At 37.3% G+C, this 23,957-nt stretch overlaps 2 protein-coding genes across 2 annotated transcripts; both read left to right on the plus strand.

Moving 5' to 3' along the window:
• Positions 1–4,755: 4,755 nt before the first annotated feature.
• On the plus strand, positions 4,756–5,704 carry LOC308346793 (olfactory receptor 4Q3-like; the record flags this gene model as incomplete). The annotated part of the gene is given in 2 exon segments (XM_080809838.1): positions 4,756–5,664; positions 5,666–5,704. Coding segments are annotated over 2 exon segments (948 nt in total).
• Positions 5,705–16,704: 11,000 nt separating this feature from the next.
• Positions 16,705–22,885, plus strand: LOC308346630 (olfactory receptor 4S2-like; the record flags this gene model as incomplete). Its single annotated transcript, XM_080809693.1, has 2 exons — positions 16,705–16,738; positions 21,909–22,885. The coding sequence occupies 2 exons, from the start codon at positions 16,705–16,707 to the stop codon at positions 22,883–22,885; spliced, it is 1,011 nt and encodes a 336-aa protein (XP_080665819.1).
• Positions 22,886–23,957: the final 1,072 nt, after the last annotated feature.

Here is a 23,957-nt window from a genome sequence, read left to right on the forward strand (position 1 = left end):
CGCAATAAGGTTTGTTTCAGAGCCTGCAGGGTCTAAGGTCAGCTTTCTAGCAAGAACTGAGATTCAGCAACAGTAGACTGGGGACTCCCAAGGCTCATTAGGCTGAGCAGTAGCATAAGGACCATAAAAGCCTCAGACACACCCAAAGCCCTGGGGGCAAGAGATCTTTCCAATTGTACAGCCAGCCCTCAACTAGGGCTTGACATATAAGGAGGCAGTTAGGGCACAGACATGGGTAATTGTGATGGTCATCTGAGAATTTCTAATTTTGCTGGAGTGAAACTATGTAGGGATTGGTGCGATGAAGAGCAGGGTAACATATTCCTTCCTTGAACTCACATAGCTTCTGACATGCAATCATGTAAGTTTTTCAGATGTGTTTATTCAAAGATCCATTAATCTCCCTTACTCCTTTTTCTGTCCTTGAAGCCATTTCTATACCTCTCTGAGAGTCATTGTTTTTAAATTTAAGAAATTGCTTGAGTTGTTCCAGGTTCATAAACTTGGAAGCATTCACAGAGCAATGACATTCTCATAGCATCAGGGTATTTTTGGACTGGTGGTAGTTGATAATAAGGTTTGGGTAAGGTAGGATCGACTTAATATAATAGACAGCTCTGGATTCATGGCAGTATTGACTCAGGACTACCTAATTGTACAAGTTCCTCCTATATCCTATTTTCCATTTATTTATTTCAGTTGTTTTTTGCTAAATTATTCACTTCTCCCAAACAAAATTTAAGATGCAGTATTTCAAACAAAGATTAGAGCAGAAAGATTATGCTCTTTTCAGTATGAAACACCATCATGGGTATCATTTTCAATGAATGGTCTCCATTACTTGGTGTTTCGAGAGAAATTAGAATTACATCAGATACCCCCAAAATAAGTTCACATGGCATTTAAGCTTTGTGGTCAGATTTCTTCTGAGAATGCTCTTAGCTTAATACAGACAAAAATAAACAGACAAAATAGCAAAGTATATTGTTTGAAAAAACCACAACCACTCCCACAAGGAAAATTTAATTCCCTTTCTTAGTATTTTCTGCATAGACCTCTCTGGTTTCTTGCCTAGAAAAATTAGAGTAGTTGCTCAGTTGTCCATAAATAGCCCTTGATTGTTTAAAAAGAGTTTGATTATGTCCTCTTTCCTCCATGCTGCACTGAGTACTTCCAGAAGGACTTTGATTTGTCATTAAGTATTCTCAATTCCTTTGGCTCATTTCGCCAACTTAAAGACATTTTTATTGATTTTGCTATTCTTAGTTTATTCTTAGAATGTGAAGCATGAAGGGGTGCCTGGGTGGCTCAGTGGGTTAATCCTCTGCCTTCAGCTCAGGTCATGATCTCAGGGTCCTGGGATGGAGCCCCACATTGGGCTCTCTGCTCAACAGGGAGCCTGCTTCACCCTCTCTCTGTCTCTGCCTGCCTCTCTGCCTACTTGTGATCTCTCTCTCTCTCTGCCAAATAAATAAATAAAATCTTAAAAAAAATAAGAATGTGAAGCATGAAATTTAAAAAAAAAATGTGAAGGATAAAACACTTGAGAGGGCCTGTTCCTACAGCTAGGAAAGTGATAATGGAGCTGGGATTTCCAAATGTTGCCTCCCAGCTCCCAACAGGAGTTTGGCATAGGAAAATCTGTTGTGGTGGAAAATGGTTTTAGGTGATGGACATTGCTTCATGCTGATGGGGATAGTGGTTTTTTTGTTCCTCATGAATATTCACAGACTGGATTTCTTAATGTGATCAGAGACTTTGGAAATGCAGAAGTTAGAGGTATTTCTGCCAAACATGGCTGTTTATCAACATTGAAAGTAAACTTTCCAGAGTGGTTGGTCTTACATTTTCATGTTATCTAAAGGCAGAAAATTTCTTGAGTCAGTAAAAAAAAAATTAAGAATAACTGGAATCTAGTCCATACCTCAATTACAACTCAAATACAGGGTTGCCTATATTTGTCTCATGAAATTGAATGATTTCAACATCACTATTAGTTAAATCCTATTATGCTAATGTCCTAGGAATGATCTGAAAATATTTATTGTACTGAAGTCCCCAAATATTAAGTATTACTTTAAAGAGGTAGATCATAGACTAAGACTTAACATTGTTTTGTGGTAATTTAGTTTTAATATCTTTTACACACTTTTATTTAATCTGCTTTTATTATTATTTTATTTTAATATTGTTTTAGCACAAGCTTATCTTTCTCTATGCCTGTGCTATGGAAATAATAAGCATATAATACAGGTGACTGACCTTCACATATTATGTTTTCACATTAGGAAATAATCATGTTGTTTCTCAGTCATAAATGAAAAGAATGCTTTGGATTCTGCTCATCCACTTGTATTTTCCCCCTTGTTTTCAGAAACCTCCTTTCAGTTTTTTCTTAAAATAACTTTGGTTGGTCTTAGATTCTTCCTGGTTTTCCAAAGATGAGGTTTGAATATAGATGCAGGATTTTAATGAGAGCTTGATCTCATCTAATTAAACATCTTAGATCATTGGAAAGAACACCAGAATGCCATCTCCATATGAAAATTTACAATCCTTGGTATATCCAAAGAAGATTAGAAAATTTCCATTGTTTCAGAGCTCAAGTAGGGCTGTACATATGACAGCAAATGGTTTCCTGCCTGTTTTGCTTTGTTTTGTTTTCCAAAGGATTCTAGAGAGTGAGGTGGCTTCTTCCATTATTTATCAGATTCTAGAATCTATAGACAGGTGAATGTGATGGTCACATATGTGGTGTTACCAAGACATCCAAAAGTTCCTTGGGCCCCAATCTCTCTCTCGCTTGCTTTTCTTGAAATACTGTATAAAGTAAAATTTCTTGGTAATAAGAATTTTTCTTTTTGGAATATCTGAATAACTACCGCATAACTTTCCTTGACTGATTTGAAAGAACCAAGTGCAACATGGAATAGGTAAATGGGATTGAGGACAGAAAAATACAATTTTTTTTCTCACTCAATATACCAAGAGCTAGTTCTAGATTGAAAGTATACTAATCTAGGCAGAGAAACATCCGTTAATTCTTCACTGCTTCAAGGGAAGGAATGTGCCAACGTTCTCTAATTTTTTATTTGTAATCTGAGATATTCCCCCCAATATCGGGAATGAATGTAAACATAGAGCAGGAGGAAATGGATGAAACAATATCTTAGTGTAAACTTTACTTCTTTTAAGTGTACCTGTGTTTGTTAAAAAGTCCAAAAACAGCATAATTCATATCTCCAGATTATCCTCTCCTACGAAATGGGTCATGGTGAGCTTCTTTTGTGTGTTGCAGCCACTGTTCTACTTATCTTGAGTCCGATGATTTCTTTAACTTTAGAGATAAATATTTTATTTCCTCTTGCCTATTCTCTACAAAATTCCCATCTTCCGTCACCTGGGATAAATAAAAAGAATGGGAAAAATGCAAAGAATATGAGCTTCCTGTCTTTTCTAAATGATTTTTTTAAATGTAATGTTAGTCACTATGTATATAACATTAGCTTTTGATGTAGTGTTCCAAGATTCATTGTTTGCATATAACACCCAGTGCTCCATGCAATACGTGCCCTTCTTAATACCCATCACTGGGCGAATCCAGCCCCCCACCCCCCTCCCCTTTAAAACCCTGTTTTTTTCTTGGAGTCTATAGTCTCTCATGATTTGTCTCACCCTCTGATTTCCACCCCTTCATTTTTCCCTTCCTTCTCCTAAATGATTTGTTTCCTAACATAGTACAGCATAGTGATTTATAGTACAAAGCATTCTTCTTTCAATATGATAAATTATCATGCAGAAAGCATTGTGGTGTGGGTACAAAGATGAATAAGAAATACCACCTCTGGGCACTGGGTGACTCAAGTTGGTTAAGCATCTAACTCCTGGTATGGGCTCAGGATATGAGCTCTGCATGGAGTTGCCTTGAGATTCTCTCCTTCTCCCTCTGGACCTTTCCCCCAACTCTTTCTCTCTCAAATAAATAAATAAATCTTTAAAACAAAAGAAATGTTGCATTACTTTTGGGGACTTAGGTCATTTATTTATGTAAGTGTATTTTGTTCATGAGCAGATTATATTTGATTCTCAAAACAACCTTGGAAGATATTATCCCTATATTAGATTGAATAAACAATAAAACACAGGTTTGATACCTTGCCTGAAGTCATTGCATTGGTGAGTAGTAGAGCTGGGCATTGGATCTAGATACTTCATTCCAGAACACTTGCTCTTAGAGGTTACAATTTTGTCTCTTAAAAAAAAAAAAAAAATGGAACGAGGGCACCTGTGTGGCTCAGTGGGTTAAGCCTCTGCCTTTGGCACCAGGTCGTGATTTCAAGGTCCTGGGATTGAGCCCCACATCAGGCTCTGCTCAGCTGGGAGCTTGCTTCCCCCCCCCCCCCCGCCTGCCTTGGTGCCGACTTGTGATCTCTGTCTGTCAAATAAATAAATAAAATCTTTAAAAAAAATGGAATGATTTTCATGTTCTCATCACATCATGCACAGTTCATTGTCTCTCTCCCTTCCTAGCTTGCTGCAAATGCAACTTAAAAGTATTATAGGAAGGAAGAGTCAGAAGGTATGCAAACTTCCTCTTTCAATTCATACAGGAATGTATATTTCCTACCTCACAGACCTTATGTTTTTCATCTTGGAGTATGTCTATAAACATAATCTCAAAATCTTATAACTCATATATATTGCCATTTCCAATTTAATTCTTTTTTCTCTAGGTCACTTGGTATTCTTGACTTTATGAAAAAAAGAAATGACTCCAAGGTGACAGAATTTGTTCTTCTGGGCCTATCATCCTCCTGGGAGCTACAGCTGTTTCTCTTCTTAATATTTTTGTTATTTTATGTGACTGTTGTTCTGGGAAACCTTCTGATAATGGTGACAGTGAGAGCTGATGCCCGCCTGCTCCAATCTCCTATGTACTATTTTTTGGGCCATTTGTCCTTCATTGACCTGTGCCTGAGCTGTGTTACTGTGCCTAAGATGTTAGGAGATTTTCTACAGCAAAGGAAGATCATCTCTTTTTCAGGATGCTTGGCCCAGATCTACTTCTTGCACTTTCTGGGAGCCAGTGAGATGTTTCTGCTGACAGTCATGGCCTATGATAGGTACGTTGCCATATGTAATCCTTTGCACTACCTGACAGTCATGAATCGCCAGCTGTGCTTTCAGTTGGTTTTTGCCTGTTGGTGTGGGGGATTCATCCACTCTATCACACAGGTCATGCTGGTGATCCAGCTGCCCTTCTGTGGCCCCAATGAACTGGACAACTTCTACTGTGATGTCCCACAGGTCATCAAGCTACCATGCATGGACACATATGTAGTAGAGGTGCTGATGGTCTCAAACAGTGGTCTGCTATCTCTTGTTTGTTTCTTGGTCTTGCTATTCTCTTATGCCATCATCCTGATCACCCTCAGAACTCGCTTCCGCCAAGGCCAGAACAAGGCACTCTCTACCTGTGCCTCCCACCTAACAGTGGTCAGCCTGATCTTTGTGCCATGTGTTTTCATCTACCTGAGGCCTTTCTGCAGCTTCTCTGTGGATAAAGTGTTCTCCGTCTTTTACACAGTGATCACTCCAATGTTGAACCCTCTCATCTACACACTCAGAAATGCTGAAATGAAGACAGCCATGAGGAAGCTGAGAAAAAAAGCATGTGGCATCCTTCTGCCATATTAAAGGATGAACAGGAAGAGGTGATTTAGAAAGCATAACTTTCTTGGGACATCCTTAACCCATCCTATACGGGTATATGCATGAAACAAATTCAATGACTTTGGCATCAAAATTATAATGCATTGCTGTTGATTGCTATTGAGGCATGGTGGCTTTGTTGCATGTTAAATATTAAGAAGGGGAGTTTGTTGGTCCAGAAATTGAGTAGTAGGTTCAAGAGGACACCTTGAAAGATCAACCCTTCTACCCTTTGTCTATAACAAGTCTTCTTTGATTTATGTCATTTCACTTTTAAATTCTCTTCAAATGACAGAAGGTACCCTATCTCCTTTTTTGTCTTCCTCATCTCGGTGTAACAACTCCTATGTCAGGAGGTTCCTTCTGATGTCCATCAGAGTCTCTTCTGAAGCAGTGTAAGTCCCTTTTGTCCTGTCTCCAAGAAAGCCTGAAAACAGCCCTAACCACCCTACCTATTAAAGTTCACCTAGGGACTGTGTTATATATTGTGCCAAATTTTAGAAATGCACTTGAGTTCAGTACAGGTAAGTGAGCATGCTCTTTGTGAAGTTTACATGTGAAGGCACGAAAGTCTGGGAGTGCCAGGTGTTGGAAACTCCCAGTTTTCTTCCCTGAAGACTTCTCTAGAAGAGATATCCTATTCCCCTCGAATTTCTTTAAGTGGAGTTACAGCAGGGGATAAGTGTATAAGCTGGCTCTTCAACTGGTTGTGATATTTAAGAGCTCTGATCTGTAAAGGGAGGGGAAAAAAAAGAAATGAACTGTAGTTTAAAGTACTCATAGTTATTACCTTTAAGTCTCAAAGATAGATATAGAAGTAGGTAATATTTTACAAATGAGCTGGGATTTCTTTTTTCTTTTTTTTTAAGGTTGATTTATTTTAGATAGAGGAAGAGAGAGAGAGAGAATCTCAGGCAAACTCTTTGCCTAGTGTGGAGCCCAATGAAGTATTCAACCCCACAACCCTGAGATCATGACATCAACTCAAATCAAGAGTTTGGTAGTCAATCCACTGAGCCATCTAGATGTCCTGAACTCAGATTTCTTAAGTGACTTTCACAAGATCACTCAAAAAAAAAAAAAAAAAGTATGATCACACAAGAAATCTAGGAACTTTGGATAATTAAGATTGAACTAATATTTTTCTTTCCAGAAAGTCTTTGTCTCAATTAGATGGACTAATTAATATTTTCTTCTTTATCTACAGAAGATCTCCATATTGAGGAGATCACTAAAAAGATACACAAAAGCATTTATATTTAAGGTTATCTATTTCTGACATTAGGATCCTTGCACCTTCTTATATCTCTGGAAATGTATTAATTCTGTTCACTAAACAATAATATAACGATGGGCTTTTAGCAATATTTTTATATTTGCTCACTTATTTCCTAGTCAGTTGTGATGGAGAGGCTTTTAAAATTACTTAGCTGAAAAACATAACTCAAGAAAAGAATATCTGAAACTCCACCAAATAATAGGATTGCTAGGTAAATTGCAATACCTGTGCTCATGTAAGAGCTTGGATGATTTCTTACTAAGATGAGTGAGGGGGGGGGTTGGCATCCCTGTGTGGATCACACTTTCCTTACCATCCCTGGTATGGATCACATTCTCCTCTTTCACTCCACAGCATTTCTATAGAAGTCTTTTGCCTATAGGAGAGAGGACACTGTCAGCCAGAGAGTAGTTGTATGAGTTTATTTAAGTGGTACTGTGTAGTCAGCAAGGCACATTGCAGGGACCCAAAACTCCAAGCTTTCTTTATATATTAGTAGGCCACAACATCCCTTTTTCTAATGTCCCTCTTTCATAGCAAAATTTAGAGTCTTGGGATATCATTTGCTTTGTCCTGTTGATATCTGGGATTGATATCATTCAGAAAAGCAAGAATTGATATATTCAGAAAAGCAAGAATTATGTATATTCCCTTTGGCATTTTCAATACTTACTTAATCATCTATTAAAATTCTCTTTATTAATAAGCTGCTAACATTTCTGTTTGTCAGACTGTACATGAATGCTATTCATCTCCAGAGTTCCCTTCTCTAATGCCCTGAGACTATTTCCAGGGCCTGCCTGAGCTTCTCCTTTGGTGCTATCCTCCTGAGGGCAATGCCTACACTGGTATGGTAACTCTTAGGCTGAGGGCACTGTGTGTAAACTGAGTGGACAAAGCCTGGAAATCTGGGTGACAGAGTCCATGTTCATACATGAGAGACCTCTTGTGTTGGGATTTAGAGCCAAGAGAAGAGGTAGGCTGGGGACTGAGGGTCATGCTTGGTCTTCTGACACTGCCATGTCTGGTGTAGAAATTCAAGGAGTCTGAGGATTTTTATTTTATTTTATTTATTAAATTTTAATTTAAATTCTAGTTTGTTAACATACAGTACAATATTGGCTTCAGGAGTAGAATTCAGTGATTCATCACATACATACAATACCTAGTGAAGGAGCCTAAGGATTTAAATTTTTTTTTTAAAGATTTTATTTAAAAAAAAAATTTAATCTCTATCCCCCTGTGAAGTTCAAACTCACAACCCTTAGATTTAGTGTCACATGCTCTACGAAATGAGCCAGCCAGGTGTCCCATGAAGTGAAATTTTTTAAAATAATCATTTTATAGATGGTAAGCATGTAGAGAATAATCGCTTGTCAAACTTTCCAGATGAAGTGATAGCCTTGGAAGTAAAACATATATGTTGTTAAAATTGATCCATTAAAACGTGGATAAAGTAAACTAAAGTAGTTTCAAAATTTTTTTCCATGTCAAAAATTTATGTCGCATACATATCATTCTGTATTTTCTTTTAATTACACTTTACCCCATATTTGATGGACAGTTTCTGAAACAGTTAAGAGTAAAAGGGAAAATACAGAATATCCCAACTTTATCATATTTTCCTTTTTTTTTTTGAAATTTAATTTTATTTTTTTAGTGTTCCAAGATTCATTGTTTATGCACCACACCCCATGCTCCATGCAATACATGCCCTCCTTAATACTGAAAAGAAATAAAATAAAATAAAATGGAAAAAAAAAAACCCACCAGGCCCTCCCAGCACCCAACCCCCTCTCCTTCAAAACCCTCAGTTTGTTCCTCGGAGTCCACAGTCTCTCATGGTTTGTCTCCCCCTCCAATTTCCCCCCACCTCACTTCTCTCCTTCACCCAATGTCCTCTGTATTATTCCTTATGTTCCACAAGTAAATGAAACCATACAATAATTGACTCTCTCTGCTTGACTTATTTCACTCAGCATAATCTCCTTCAGTCCCATCCATGTTGATACAAAAGTTGGGTATTCATCCTTTATGATGGAGCATAATACTCCATTGTATATATGGACCATATCTTCTTTATCCATTTGTTGGTTGAAGGGCATCTTGGCTCTTTCAACAGTTTAGCGACTGTGGCCATTGCTGCTATGAACATTGGGGTACAGATGGGCCCTTCTTTTCACTACATCTATATCTTTGGGGTAAATACCCAGTAGTGCAATTTCAGGGTCACAGGGTAGCTCTATTTTTAGTTTCTTAAGGAATCTCCACACTGTTTTCCAAAGTGGCTGCACCAACTTGCATTCCCACCAACAGTGGAAGAGGGTTCCCCTTTCTCCTCATCCTCTCTGACACTTGTTTACTGTCTTGTTAATTTTGGCAAGATTTCATTTCTTTTGACAGCTGCATAGTATTCCATTGTATATATATACCACATCTTCTTTATCCATTCATCTGTCAATGGACATCTAGGTTCTTTCCATAGTTTGGCTATTGTGAACATTGCTGGTGCAAACATTCAGGTGCACTTGCCCCTTTGGATCACTACATTTATATCTTTAGGGTAAATACCCAGTAGGGTGATTCCTGGGTCATAGGATAGCTCTATTTCCAACTTTTAAAGGAAACTTCATACTGTTTTCCTGAGTAGCTATCTCTGCTGGCATTCCTACTGACAGTGTAGGAGGGTTCCTGTTTCTCCTCATCCTCGCCAGCATCTCTTATTTCCTGACTTGTTAATTTTAGCTGTTCTGATTGGTGTGAGGTGGTATCTCATTGTGGTTCTGATTTGTATTTCCCTGATGCCAAGTGATGTTGAACATTTTTTCATGTGTCTTTTGGCCATTTGTATGTCTTCTTTGGAGGAATGTCTGTTCATGTCTTCTGCCCATTTCTTTTTTCTTTTTTTAAAGATTTTATTTATTTACTTGACAGACAGAGATCACAAGTAGGCAGAGAGACAGAGAGAGAGGAGGAAGCAGGCTCCCTGCTGAGCAGAAAGCCCGATATGGGGCTTGATCCCAGAACCCTGGGATCATGCCCCAAGCAAAGGCAGAGGCTTTAACCCACTGGCCACCCAGGAGCCCCTCTTCTGCCCATTTCTTGATTGGATTATTCCTTGAGTGTTGAGTTTGTTAAGTTCTTTATAGATTTTGGATACTAGCCCTTTATCTAATCTGTCATATGCAAATATCTTCTCCCATTCTGTCTGTTGTCTTTTGGTTTTGTTGACTGTTTCCTTTGTTATGTAGAAACTTCCAATCTTGATAAAGTCCCACTGGTTCATTTTTGCTTTTTTGTCTCTTCCCTTTGTAGACAGGTCTAGTAAGAAGTTGCTGTGTTGAGGTTGGAGAGATTGCTACCTGTGTTCTTCTCTAGGATTTTGATGAATACCCGTCTCACCTTTAGATGGTTCATTCATTTTGACTTTATCTTTCTATATGCTGTAAGAAAATGATCCAGTTTCATTTTTTCTGCATGTGGCTGTCCAGTTTTCCCAAAACCATTTGTTGAAGAGACTGTCTTTTTCCCAATGTATATTCTTTCCTGCTTTGTCGAAGATTAGTTAGCCATAGCATTGAGGGTATATTTCTGGGTCTCTGTTCTGTTCCATTGATCTGTGTGTTTGTTTTTGTGCCATACCATACTGTCTTCATGATTATAGCTTTGTAATATAGCTTGAAGTCTGGCATTGTGATCCCCCCAGTTTGGTTTTCTTTCTCAACATTCCTCTGGCTATTTGGGGTCTTTTATTTGTTTTATACACATTTTAGGATTATTTGTTCCAGCTCTGTGAAAAATGTCAATGGTATTTTACTAGGGATTGCATCAAATGTGTAGATTGCTCTGGGTAGCATAGACATTTTAATGATATTTATTCTCCCAATCCATGAACATGGAATGTTTTGCCATTTCTTTGTGTCTTCCTCTATTTCTTTCATAGGTGGTCTGTAGTTTTTAGAGTACAGATCCCTTACCTCTTTGGTTAGGTTTATTCCTAGGTATCTTATGGTTTTTGGTGCAATTATAAATGGCATCAGTTCCTTAATTTCTCTTTCTTCTGTCCTGTTGTTAGTGTGTAGAAATGCAACTGACCTCTGTGTATTAATTTTACATCCTGCCACATTGCTCAATTACTGTATGAGTTCTAACAATTTTGAGGTGGAGTCTTTTGGGTTTTCCATATAAAGTATCATGTCATCTGGGAAGAGTGAGAGTTTGACTTATTTGCTAATTTGAATGCCTTTTATTTCTTTTTTTGTTATCTGAATGCTGGGACTAGGACTTCTAGTATATGTTGAACAGTGATGAGTGTGGGTATCCCTGTCATGTTCCTGATAGGGAAAAAGGTCTCAGATTTTCCCCATTGAGAATGATATTTGCTGTGGGCTTTTCATAGATGGATTTTATGATATTGAGATATGTTCCCTCTATCCCTAGACTGTGAAGAGTTTTATTCAAGAAAGAATGCTGTACTTTGTCAAATGCTTTTTCAGCATCTATTAAAAAGATCATATGGTTCTTGTCTATTCTTTTATTTATGTAGTGTATCTCTTTGACTGATTTGCAAATATTGAAACACATTTGAGTCCCAGGAATAAATCCCACTTGGTTGTGGTGAATAAGCCTTTAATGTACCATTAGATCCTATTGGCTATTATCTTGGTGAGAATTTTTATATCCATATTCATCAGGGATATTGGTCTGTAATTCTCCTTTTTGGTGGGGTCCTTGTCTAGTTTGGGGATCAAGGTAATGTTGGCCTCATAGAACAAGTCTGGAAGTTTTCCTTCATTTTTATTTTTTGAAACAGCTTCAATAGAGTAGGTATTAACTCCTCTTCAAATGTTCAGTAGAATTCCCCCGGGAAGCCGTTTGTCCCTGGACTCTTTTTTTGGGGGGAGGTTTTTTATTGCTGCTTCAATTTTCTTGCTGGTTATTGGTCTGTTCAGATTTTCTCTTTCTTCCTGTTTCAGTTTTGGTATTTTTTTTTAAGATTTTATTTATTTATTTGAAAGAGAGAGAGTGAATGAGAAAGAGCATGAGTAGGGGAAGAGGGAGAAGCAGACTCCCCTGCTGAGCAGGGAGCCTGACGTGGGGCTCGATCCCAGGACCATGGGATCCTGACCTGAGTCAAAGGCAGTTGCTTAACTGATTGAGCTACTCAGGCATCCCACAGTTTTGGTAGTTTATAAGTTTCCAGGAATACATGAATTTCTTCCAGATTGCCTAATTCGTTGGCATATAATTGCTCATAATATGTTCTTAAAGTTGTTTGTATTTCCTTGGTGTTGGTCTTGATCTGTTTTCTTTCGTTCATGACTTTGTTAATTTGGGTCCTTTCTCTTTCTCTATGATAAGTCTGGTGAGGAGTTTATTGATCTTATTAATTCTTTCAAAGAACCAGCTTTTTTTTTTTTTTCATTGACCTGTTCTACCGTTCTTCTGATTTCTATTTCATTGTTTTCTGCTCTAGTCTTTATTATTTTTCATCTTCTGCTTGGTTTAGGTTCTATTTGCTGGTTTTTGTTTTGTTTTATTTTGTTTTGTTTTGTTTTGTTTTGAGCTCCTCTAGGTATAAGGTTAGCTTGTGTATTTGAGATTTTTCTAATTTTTGAGAAAGGCTTGTATTGGTATATACTTCCCTCTTGGGACTATCTTTGTTGTATCCCAAGTTTTTGAACAGTTGTGTTTTCATTTTCCTTTGTTTCCATGAATTTTTTTTAATGCTTCTTTAATTTCCTGGTTGACCCATTCATTCTTTAGTAGGATGCTCTTTAACCCCCAAGTGTTTGAGTTCCTTCCAAATTTCCTCTTGTGATTGATTTCAAGTATCAAAAAATTGTGGTTTGAAAACATGGAGGGAATAATCTCAACATTTGGGTATTGGTTGAGAGCCATTATGTGACCTATTTTGGAGAAAGTTCCATGTGCACTCAAGAAGAAAGTGTATTCTGCTGCTTTAGAATGGAATGTTCTGTATAAATCTGTGAAGTCCATCTGGTCCACTGTATCATTCAAAACCCTTGTTTCCTTGTTGATCTTCTCCTTCAATGATCTGTCCATTGCTGTGAGTGGGGTGTTGATGTCCTCTGCTATTAGGTATTATTATAAATCTATTTATTTAATTTGGTTATAAGTTGGTTGATATAATTAGCTGCTCCCAAATTAGGAGGATAAATATTCATAATTGTTAGGTCTTCTTATTAAGTAGACCCTTTAAATGTGTTATAGTGTTCCCTTCATCTCTTCCTACAGTCTTTGGTTTAAAATCTGATTTTTCTGCTATAAGGATTGCAATCCCAGCTTTTTCTTAGGGTCCATTAGCATGATAAATTGTTCTCTACCACCTCACTTTCAGTCTGAAAGTGTCTTTAGGTATAAAATGAGTCTCTTGTCTACACCATATGGATGGGTCTTGTTTTTCTATCCAATCTGATATTCCGTATCTTTTGATAGGAGCACTTAGCCCATTTACATTCAGAGTAACTATTGGAAGATATGAATTTAGGGCCATTGTATTACCTATAAAGTCCCTGTTTCTGTAGATTGTCTCTGTTTCTTTCTTGTCTGTGTTACTCTTGGGCTCTTTCTTTGTTTATAGGATCCCCTTAATATTTCTTGCAGGGTTGGCTTGGTGGTCAACTACTCTCTCAGTTTCTGTCTGTTCTGGAAGCTCTTTATCTCTCCTTCCACTCTGAATGACAGCCATGCTGGATAAATCACTCTAGGCTGCATTTTTTTTTTCTCAGTTAGTACCCTGAATATTATCATACTGCTGTTTTCTGGTCTGCCAATTCTCTATGGATAGGTTTGATACAGTCTAATCTTACTACCCCTATAGGTTAGGAACCTCTTGTCTCGAGGTGCTTTCAGAATTTTCTCTTTATCTCTGAAATTTTCAAGTTTCACTATTATATGTTAGGGTGTTGATTTTTTTTTTTTTTTGGTGGGGGGAGAGGTCTTCTCTACCTCTTGGACATGAATGCGTTTCCTTCCCCAGATTAGGGAGGTTCTGAGCTATGATTTGCTCAATTATACCTTCTAGTCTTTTCTTTATTTCTTCCTTCTTGGGTGCTACAATAATTCTGATATTGTTTCATTTTATGGTATTGCTGATTGCTTGATGCCTCCCCTCATGGTCCATTAGTTGTGTTTCTCTCTTTTCCTCATCTTCCTTACTTTCCATCAACTTGTCTTCTGTGTCATTTTCTCTGTGTTCTTCTTATTTACCCTAGTTGTTACAGCATCCAATTAGGCTGTATCTCAGAACACTTTTTAATTTTGGCCTGATTAGATATAATTTCTGCACTAAGAGATTCTCTATTGTCTTTTATCAATTGTCTTCTTTTTATTTCATTTATTGTGTTTTATCACTCTATTGTCTTGTCTTTTTTTCAGTCCCAGCTAGTAACTTTATAATTGTTATCCTGAATTCCATCTCTGACATCTTATTTATATCCATATCGATTAGATCTGTGGCAGAGAGTTTTAGCTCTGGTTCTTTATTTTGTTGTGAATTCCTCCTTCTAATGATTTTGTTGCAGAGAAGAATGGATGAATGAGTGAGCACTATCAAAAATATCAACCATTACCCAAGCAAAGTACACACTGAACAAATCTGAATAGGTCAGAAACCAGAAAATAAAAAAAAGAGAAAAAAAAATCAACGAACAAAGAACAAGAGAAAAAAAAAGGGGGGGGGGGTTGCAAGAGAGAATAATCTCACAGGGTGGACAAACCAGGGTGATCCACTTGGTCCTGAGTGTATTTTGGTCTCTCTGTTAGAAGACAGTAAATCCCAAAATTGTAAAGAAAGCAAAACATTCATACATAAAAAAATAAAATTGAATAGAGTGAAAGGAACCAAAAATGAAGAATTTATCTATAAAATATAAATGTGAAAGATGAAAGTCAAAATACTTAAAAACAAAAAGTTGGTAAAATGAGAAACAAGTTGAATAGAACAAAAAGAAAAAAAAAGAAATGGAAAATTTTAAAATGAAAGATAAACAAATCATGAAAGAAAACCTTGAATTCCAAATACTATTTTGTCTAGCACTGGAGTTTTACTGTCTTGTGTTGTTGGTAAACTTGCTGTTCAATTGTTCTTCCAGTTGGTCTTCTGGGGGAGGTGCCTGCTGTGCTGATTCTCAGAAACCTTTGAGCAGAGATGCACCACCCTTTGCCAGGGGCTGGGTTCAGTGTAAGCTGTTTGTTTGCTGTGTGTGGCTTTTGTTCCCTGAAAGCTTTCAGGACCCCTTTAGAGAATCAAAATAAAAATGGCCATGCTTGGATTTCCAGCCCCAGAACCAAAAGATCATTGTCCCATCTTTAGTAAACCCTCAGGGATAAGTGGCCCTCACTTTTGTGTGTGCCAAACTCTGCAGACTCCTCCACGTGTGCACCCACACAATCCTCCCAGGGAAAGCAGAGGGTCACTCATTTACTGTACTTTACAGGGTCCCCAGGCACTGAGAGCTGTTTCCTGGTCATGTATGCACCTGCTCTACCTCCACCCCACCACCCCAGGAAAAGGTGGAGGGTCCCTGCATTTCTGTCCTTCCCAGGATCCCAGTGCAGAAAGCAGTCAACTGACCCAGTCATGGCCATAACCAGTTTCCCTGTCTCACTGGCCATAACCAGTTTCCCTGTTCCAATGTTGGGAACTCCATCAGTTCAGGAACCCCTATCTTTTCTGTGACTCTGGGGATCCTGAGACCACAGTGTCCCACCCAGAAATCTACCCTATCTCCTGTTTCACCACCTGAGCACCTTTCAGGCAGAGATGTCTCTCACTAAAGCACATTTCTAAGGGTTCTGATTTTGCCCTCTCTGGTGCCTTTATCACATTCTGGTAGCTGGCTTACTGAGGCCTTTCTCCCTACCATTGAGCTGATATATCCCCTCAGATTCATTTCTCCATACCTCCTATCTTGCAAAAAAGGATTCCAGATATTCTTTTCTTACATCTCAGATTGAATTCATGGGTGTTCAGTCTGGTTTGATAATTATCTAGCTAAATTCAAGGGACAAGATGAAATGAGGTCTCCTCCCTTTCACTATCTTGCCTCCCCACCCATCTGAGCTTTAGCAAATTTTAAAATGATTTTAACTGAAAACAGTTTAATAGTTTCATAAACTACTATACTTGGGCTGGTGGTGCAATATTGTGATACTGAGCATCATCCACCTTCTCTTGCACCAACTTTGCATAAATTGTGCAAAGCTGTAAAAATGGCCTACATATTTTTAACTAGTAATTTACAAATTAGCCTTTAATATAGTTTTACAAGGTCTTCCTTAGTGGTGATTATACTTGCATTTTCTCTGCCTAACAATACTCTCTGATGCTACCTAATCACCTGTCTAGCCATTCCCTCAGGGCTGTGGTGATGCATAAAGATTGCTGGCAGAATCTCTCTCTTGACATCCAGGAATATAGAAATAAAGTCTTGCAGTCCAGTTCAGAAGCCATGGCATGGCTATAAGTTCATTAAATCTTCTGAGAGGAGAGAGAGAGAGGGAGAGGATCAATAACATAAGATCCCTTCTCAGGCTGTAGGTATAATCCTTTTGTGAAATTCGGCACACACATAAGAGAAGCATTCTTATACCGATTTCAATCTTTTAGCATGAACATCTAGGTACAGATCCCTTTTCCATCTCAGAAAGTTTTATTGATCCAAGAAGATCTCAGATTGTCCAAATCCATGTCGTGGGACCAGACTCAAGAAGATACCCAGCGTAAGTTTCCCATTTGTATTGATAAGTTAACAACCAGGGGAAGAAGCAAGGGCAGTTTTCATTGTTTCAAATTATATTCAGGGATAAAAAGGAATCTTTAAGTTCTTCACCCAATTACAACATCTGTTCTAATAATTATATTCAGTAGTTTAGGAAATGGTTTACTATAATTTAAAGTGTATCAATATTATTTCAATTGGAATTTAGTTCTAGTTTGACACTAACAGTGCAGCCTAGATAATTGTTTCCTCCCTGCACTTCACTGCTTTCACCAATGGTTAGATGAATAAAATAAAGTCAAGGGATCACTAAAGTTATTTTTCATCTATATAAGTATAGGATTTTACATAAGTTATGATCCAGTCTAAGATGATTTGAGAAGGCCTTTTAAAGGCACTACTCTAAAATGAAAGATTTTATGTCAGGTATTAGGTTTTATTTGTCTTGTTATGTTCACAGCAGAATACCAGACACAGAGAAAGTGCTCCACAAATATTTTTTAGTTGAAAGGATAAATAAATATTGGTGCTGTGTGAAATGTAGAAGATGATATAGATGTTACTTTGAAAAGTCTACATTGTGTTACATTTACACATGTGCAGATTTTTTTTTTAAGAGTTTGCTTATCCAGATTATTGTTCCCTATTTCTCAGTTCCACTTAGTAGTTCTACTTAGTAAGTTACTTCCTCAGTTGTGGACAGTTAGGAGAACAGGATAAATTGGGACTTTAAATGTTTCTATAGGTAAAAGCTCAAAGGATTGACAGGTAATAAAATGATGTCAAGTGACCAGAGACATGAAAACATGTATGTGTGTCATCATAATGTCTCTATGAGGGGTATGGAAGTCAAGGACACTATTGCACAAAGAACTAGCTGTGGGAGGGAACTTCATGTTAGGAAGGAGATCCAGAGTTTTTTATCTCTTTTCCTTGCAGTTCACTCACAGAATAAACTAAAGACTAAATCTCTTTCCCAGAGGATTTCAAGGAACTGCAGTCTTGTAATTTGTTTGATTTGAAATAATTTAGGTGGGCTTATGGAGTGAAATAAGGGAGCAGTCTTATTTCTTTAACACCATTATAGCTAGTATATATTCTTTGGCATTATCTGAGAGACTAAATCTGACCTAAGAACGTGGATGGACCAGTGGAAATGATCCATCCCATACAGGCCCTGGTCCACAATGTTCAGACATTTGATACTGATGCTTCTGCAATTCTTTCACTGAAATGGTAATGACTTAGATTTATTGGTAACTTGTTGCTTTTATGTCCATTAATTAATATGAGGTTATCATTATTAATTATATATGTAATTAATTATGATTAAATTATATAATTAATATATAATTATATTTGTATATAATTAATATGAGGAGGGGAGTTTGGTAGGGGGGTTGGGATAACTGTGTGATGGACATTAAGGAGGGCACTTCTTGTAATGAGCACTGGGTTTTATATGCAATTGATGAATTACTAAACTCTACCTCTGAAACTAATAATACACTATATGCTAATTAACTGATTAAACAAAAGAATACGGACTGTATTCTGATACTATTCCTGACACAGAACATATTTGAGAGGGTGAGTGTCAGCAGTAGATACCTTTTCTAAATACGGAGCACATGCAAATGCATATAAATGGGAATTTGGAGGTGAATATAGTAAGGAGTTTAACGTCCTAAGATGACTCCTATCCAGACTTTATCCCTCTTTTCATTCAGCATGTTCTCTCATCACTAAGATGGGTGGTGGTAATTAAATATTCACTTACAGTATGCTATGTATATAAGTGCTTCATATGTGATACAGTTCTAACCCATACAGCACTTATGTGGTGTATACTATTCTTATCCACTTTTAACCCTGGAGAAAACTGAGGCAAAGCAAAGTTAAGTAACTTCCCTGAAGTCATAGTGTGAGCTAATAGGGGAGCTTGAATTTGAATCTAGGAAAGCTGGGTTTCAGGCTTCTTCATAGCAACTACTCTCTAGTACCTCCCATTCCCACTGCCCTCCTGCTGTAGCAGTCATCTTTCTTTTTGATCCCCCAAATCATTCCTGATAAATTCCAACTCCTCAAACTTAACTCCTCTTCCTTTTTAGCCTTACTTCCTGACACTTCTCTTCATGGATTCTGTGATGAATTGTATCAAACCTGTTGGCATTTCTCAGAGGGGATGCCATGATAATTTATACCGTTTTTATTCCTATATCCTAATCCACTAGGCCTAAAACATCCTTTCTGCCCTGTCTTTTTTTTCTGTGTCCTCCCCCTGCAGTCCTCTTCATCATCAGGTTAACTTTCAAAATTCCACTCAGTGAAGACCTTCTTTGGAGAGGTGTCCCTGACTCTCCTCTGGAACAGTGATTGCTGTTTACATGTGGGCCTCATCTATTTGGTTGTCACCACAGTCACTGAAATAATGTCAAGATTAATGATTAGAATCACATCACTCATTGCATTCTCATTGTAAGTTTAAGCTAAGTTGGACACAGAATCAATGTTTTGATGATCTTGCCAGTAGCAACTGTGGTCTCTGCCTATAAGAACTATATATAGCTTTTCAGAAAAAATTCATGAGTAGCAGAAATGGTGTCTTTTGACTATTACAGAAAGTTTAAGGCTTTCAAATGAGAAAGAAGATATACTGACTTTGATGTCCACAGCCCAGCAGTGTGCAAATTCATTAAGAAAATAAATTTTGGAGTTCTATTGCCTAGGTTAAGATACCAACTCTGCCAGTTACCTTTCTCTGTGACCCTGGGCAAGTTATGCACGTTCTCCATGCTTCAGTTTCCTCATTTCTAAAGTGGGGATGATGATGATAGCCTATACTGTATGAATGTTATGAGAATTAAGTGAATTACTACCACTTACAACAATACTTAGAACATAGTAAATACAATATAAGTGTTTTCTATTATTACCTAAATGTTTTTTCAACCCTTATGATTCTGTCAATTAGTTATTACTGAACACAATTTAGCTTTGGTGATACAGTGTCAGAATGTTCAAAGATTTTTTTTTAAAGATTTTATTTATTTGACAGAGAAAGAGCACAAGCAGGGGGAGAGACAGAGGCAGAGGGAGAAGCAAGCTCCCTGCTGTGTAGGGAGCCCAATGCAGGACTCAATCTCAGGACCCTGAGAGCATGACCTGAGCCAAAGGCAGTCGATTAACCAACTGAGTGACCCTGCCCCAGACTGTTCAAACATTTTAATGGAACACATTCTTTAATCAAAGTACTTTGCAACATAAGAGAGCATTTGATTATTTTTAATGAAATTATTTTTCATGAGAAGTTTATCCATCTGCTTTTCTATCATCTATCTATCACCTATTTATCATCTATCATTGTCATCTATTTACTTATCTTTCTACCCCTTTTTCATTTATTTAAGGGTATGTATTGTGTGGGTTTTGGAATTAGGATGACTCCATTTAAATACCAGTCTCTTCACTGACTGTTATACTGGATGATTTACCTAAACTCTTAAAAATTTGGTGCTCTTTAAAATGGAGATAGAAATTACAATGTTGCTGTGAGTATAGAATAAGGGGACATATCCTAATAGTTTATCACACAATCCTGCAGATAGTAAAGTGCTTAGTAAATGTTTACTACCAGTATTACTGCTGTTAAGAATATGTCTTCAATGGAAATGGATAGATATTATAGTTTATTATCTCAGGAATAAAATCATGGATGAATTTCAATATTTTCTATTTCTATTGTCTATAGACAATCTATATATTGTCTATATAATTTTTATATAATAGATGAATAGATCAAATTAAAATTTCTACTAAGTAGAAAGATCCCACTTCACAGATTCAAATTACAAAGTAAGCCACCTCATAAATACAAAAAGAAAGTTACACAAATGATCTCATTCTATTTCCGCAGCAGCTTTGTGGAGTAAAATGACTATATCACCCATCCTTTATAAATGAGAAAACTGAGATTCAGAAAGAATAAATTGATTTACTTAAACTAATCTAATAAGGATGCTAATCCAATAAGGTAAGGATGCTCAATCTTAAATTACTCAGCTTCCACTATCCAGGCAGTAAAGAGGTGTTCCTAACAAATATGGAAGATAGCTAGTAATTGGCAATGCTTCAGAAAAGCCATTTTTATCCTGAGGAGCTTCTTTAGATCTTGTCTCATGATTTATCTCTTTCAGGAATTCTTCCCTGATAATTTTTAACCAATATTTTGATCTGTATGCCTTCAGGATCCCCATATATACTTTATAAAATGGTATTAAACAATTATTCTTTAATTATCATTTATAGCATTATCTGTATGTGAAATCTTATTCCTGATGCTTACCTATAATTACACAGAGAGGGCTTTTTTAAGGTAAAAGAACTGAGTCTCAATAAGTTTTAAACTTTTCAACTCTTTAGAGCAACACAGGGAAAAGTATTTTTCTATATAGCTTGACCACTCAGATACTCCTTACTGGCAAGCAAAATGGAATTTTCACATGCAGACCAAGGTTTAGGACTCAAACTCCCCCAATTTGATTTGCAAGCATGGGTTACTGGTGAGCAGGAAGCCTCTGTATCTGTTGTTCTTCATCACTAAAATGACTTAATTTTTAATTGTACTGAAATTCCTAACTTAATTTAGAAATTAAAACAATCTTTCTCACTTGATAAAATAGAATGTCATTCTTCTAAGGTTGATCTGTGTACATTATATTAAAAAAGATTCACCTAAGAAATTTGGCATCACATCTCAGTGTCTGACTTCTTACATTTATCATAACCCTCTGAAATTAACTTATCCACTTGATAATGAATTTAAAATTTTCCAACCCAAAGAGAATTTCTGGAAAAATGGGGGGGGGGTGGAGGAGAGGCAGAGAGAGAAAGACAAGAAGGAAGATTATGGAACAACATTAAATCCAAATTAAAAAATCCTCATGTTCTCTAGATCATTATTTGGGAGAAAGGAACTATAGGCCTAAGTAACAATGTGAGTCAATAATGTGGTAAGAAAATTGATGGTGAAGAAAATACCCATTAACTATGTTCAAGAAATATGAAGAATTTCATCTACTATCTAGCATCACTTAAATATTTTCATAAGGCTCTTCCTGTTGGACTTTACGATGCTTACAGTGGTTTATGATATTTATTTATTTTTGCAGGGATCCAGAGCCACCAAACCAGTATCACTTGGGTCCCCACGGAAGTGGCTAACAATGTTACTGAGTTTATATTCCTAGGACTTTCCCAAGATCCTGGAATGCAACTGATGTTCTTTGCCTTATTCCTCCTCTTCTACACTGTGATCATGGTGGGAAATCTACTCATTCTGCTTACGGTCTTTTCTGATCGTCAGCTCCATACACCTATGTATTTCTTTCTCAGTAACCTGTCATTTGTGGACATTGCCTATTCCTCAGCCACAGCACCCAAGATGATTGCAGACTTTATTTCTGAGAAAAAGACCATTTCCTACTGGGGCTGTGTAACTCAGATGTTTACCTTCCACTTTTTTGGTTGTGCTGAGATTTTTGTCTTAACCGTTATGGCTTTTGACCGCTATGCTGCCATTTGCCAACCTCTCCGTTATACTACCATCATGAGTGCCAATGTTTGTATTGTGCTGGCATCACTGTCCTGGTTGGGAGCCCTGGGTCATTCATTTGTTCAGACCTTCCTAACCTTTCAGCTACCTTTCTGCAATAATCGGGTTATTGACCACTACTTTTGTGATGTCCACCCAGTCCTAAAACTTGCCTGTGCTGATACAACCCTGGTAAATATGTTGGTGATTGCCAACAGTGGTCTCATCTCTCTGGGGTGTTTCCTCATTCTTCTGGCCTCCTACACTGTCATTCTATTTAGCCTTCGCAAGCGGTCTTCAGAGAGCCGGCGCAAGGCTCTCTCTACCTGTGGGTCTCATTTCACTGTAGTAACTTTCTTCTTTGTCCCTTGTATCTTTATTTATCTGCGTCCATCCACTACTTTCCCACTGGATAAGGCTGTGTCTGTGTTCTATACTACCATCACCCCAATGTTAAACCCACTCATCTACACTCTGAGGAATGAGGATGTAAAGAATGCCATGAAACGGATTTGGAGTCGCAAATTCTCCTTGAAGGAAAAGCAGAAGGGCTAGCTCATCAGACTGGCAGAATCGGAGAATTAGCTGATACCTTAAACGGTCTGTAACTTATTAATGATTTTAAGGAATATGCTCTAAAATTCAACTGTCCTGTAGCTTTCATTGAACAGGCAATAATTTGAGACTATTTTCTTTTTCTGTCTTTAGGTGGGCTAAAATTAGACTTTTCCATACTGTCAAGGTTTATCTTTTCTTACTTTTAGAGTAGGAGAGTTAAAAACTCCAACTCAGTATCTCATTAACTGCTATAGACCACTTCAATTCAAATTAAGATTTCTTAATCTACAATTAAAGGATTCGGAATGAGGTTATAGGAGAAGGATATTTTTGAGGAATCTGACCATTTCTCTTAGAAACAGAAATATAATAACTGCTGGGTAGAGTAGTTGGGTAGTCTTCAGAAAAGGCAATTTTATTCTGAGGAACTTTTAATTAATTTTTTTTTACTTTTTAATATTTTATTTTTCTTAAGGTTTATTTTACTTATTTTAGGGAGAGAGACAGTGTGTGTGCACATGGAAGGTGGGGCAGAGGGAGAGAATCTTCAAGCAGACTCCTGGCTGAGTGCAGAGACTGATATGGGCTTGATCTCATGACCCTAAGATCATACCTGAGCTGAAACCAAGAGGCTGACACTCAACCACTGAGCCACCCAGGCACCCTAAGATTTTATTTTTAAACAGTCTCTACACCCAACCTAGGGCTCGATCTCACAATCTCAAGATCACGAGTCACATGCTCTACTGACTGAGAAAGGCAGTCTTGTTCTAAAAACAAGAACTTTTTAGATCTTGTTTCATGGCTCATATCTTTAAAAAATTCTGCCCTGATTATTTTCATCCAACATATATTTTCTGTGTGTCTTAAGCACATCTCTATGTAGTTTATAAAATGCTTTCAGTTATTTTCTTTCTGTTTTTTGTTCCCTTAGTAGCTTTTATCTAATTGCTACAACTTATTAAGGGTATAAATAATGTATTTTACTTCTTTTCCACTCCCTGTATATGGTGCAGTGCTGGATTCATGGTAGATACTTGTGACAGACCTGCCTGTTCAGTATCCATTG

This window comes from Martes martes (assembly GCF_963455335.1).
Source record: "Martes martes genome assembly, chromosome: 7".
NCBI classification, from domain to species: domain Eukaryota; kingdom Metazoa; phylum Chordata; class Mammalia; order Carnivora; family Mustelidae; genus Martes; species Martes martes.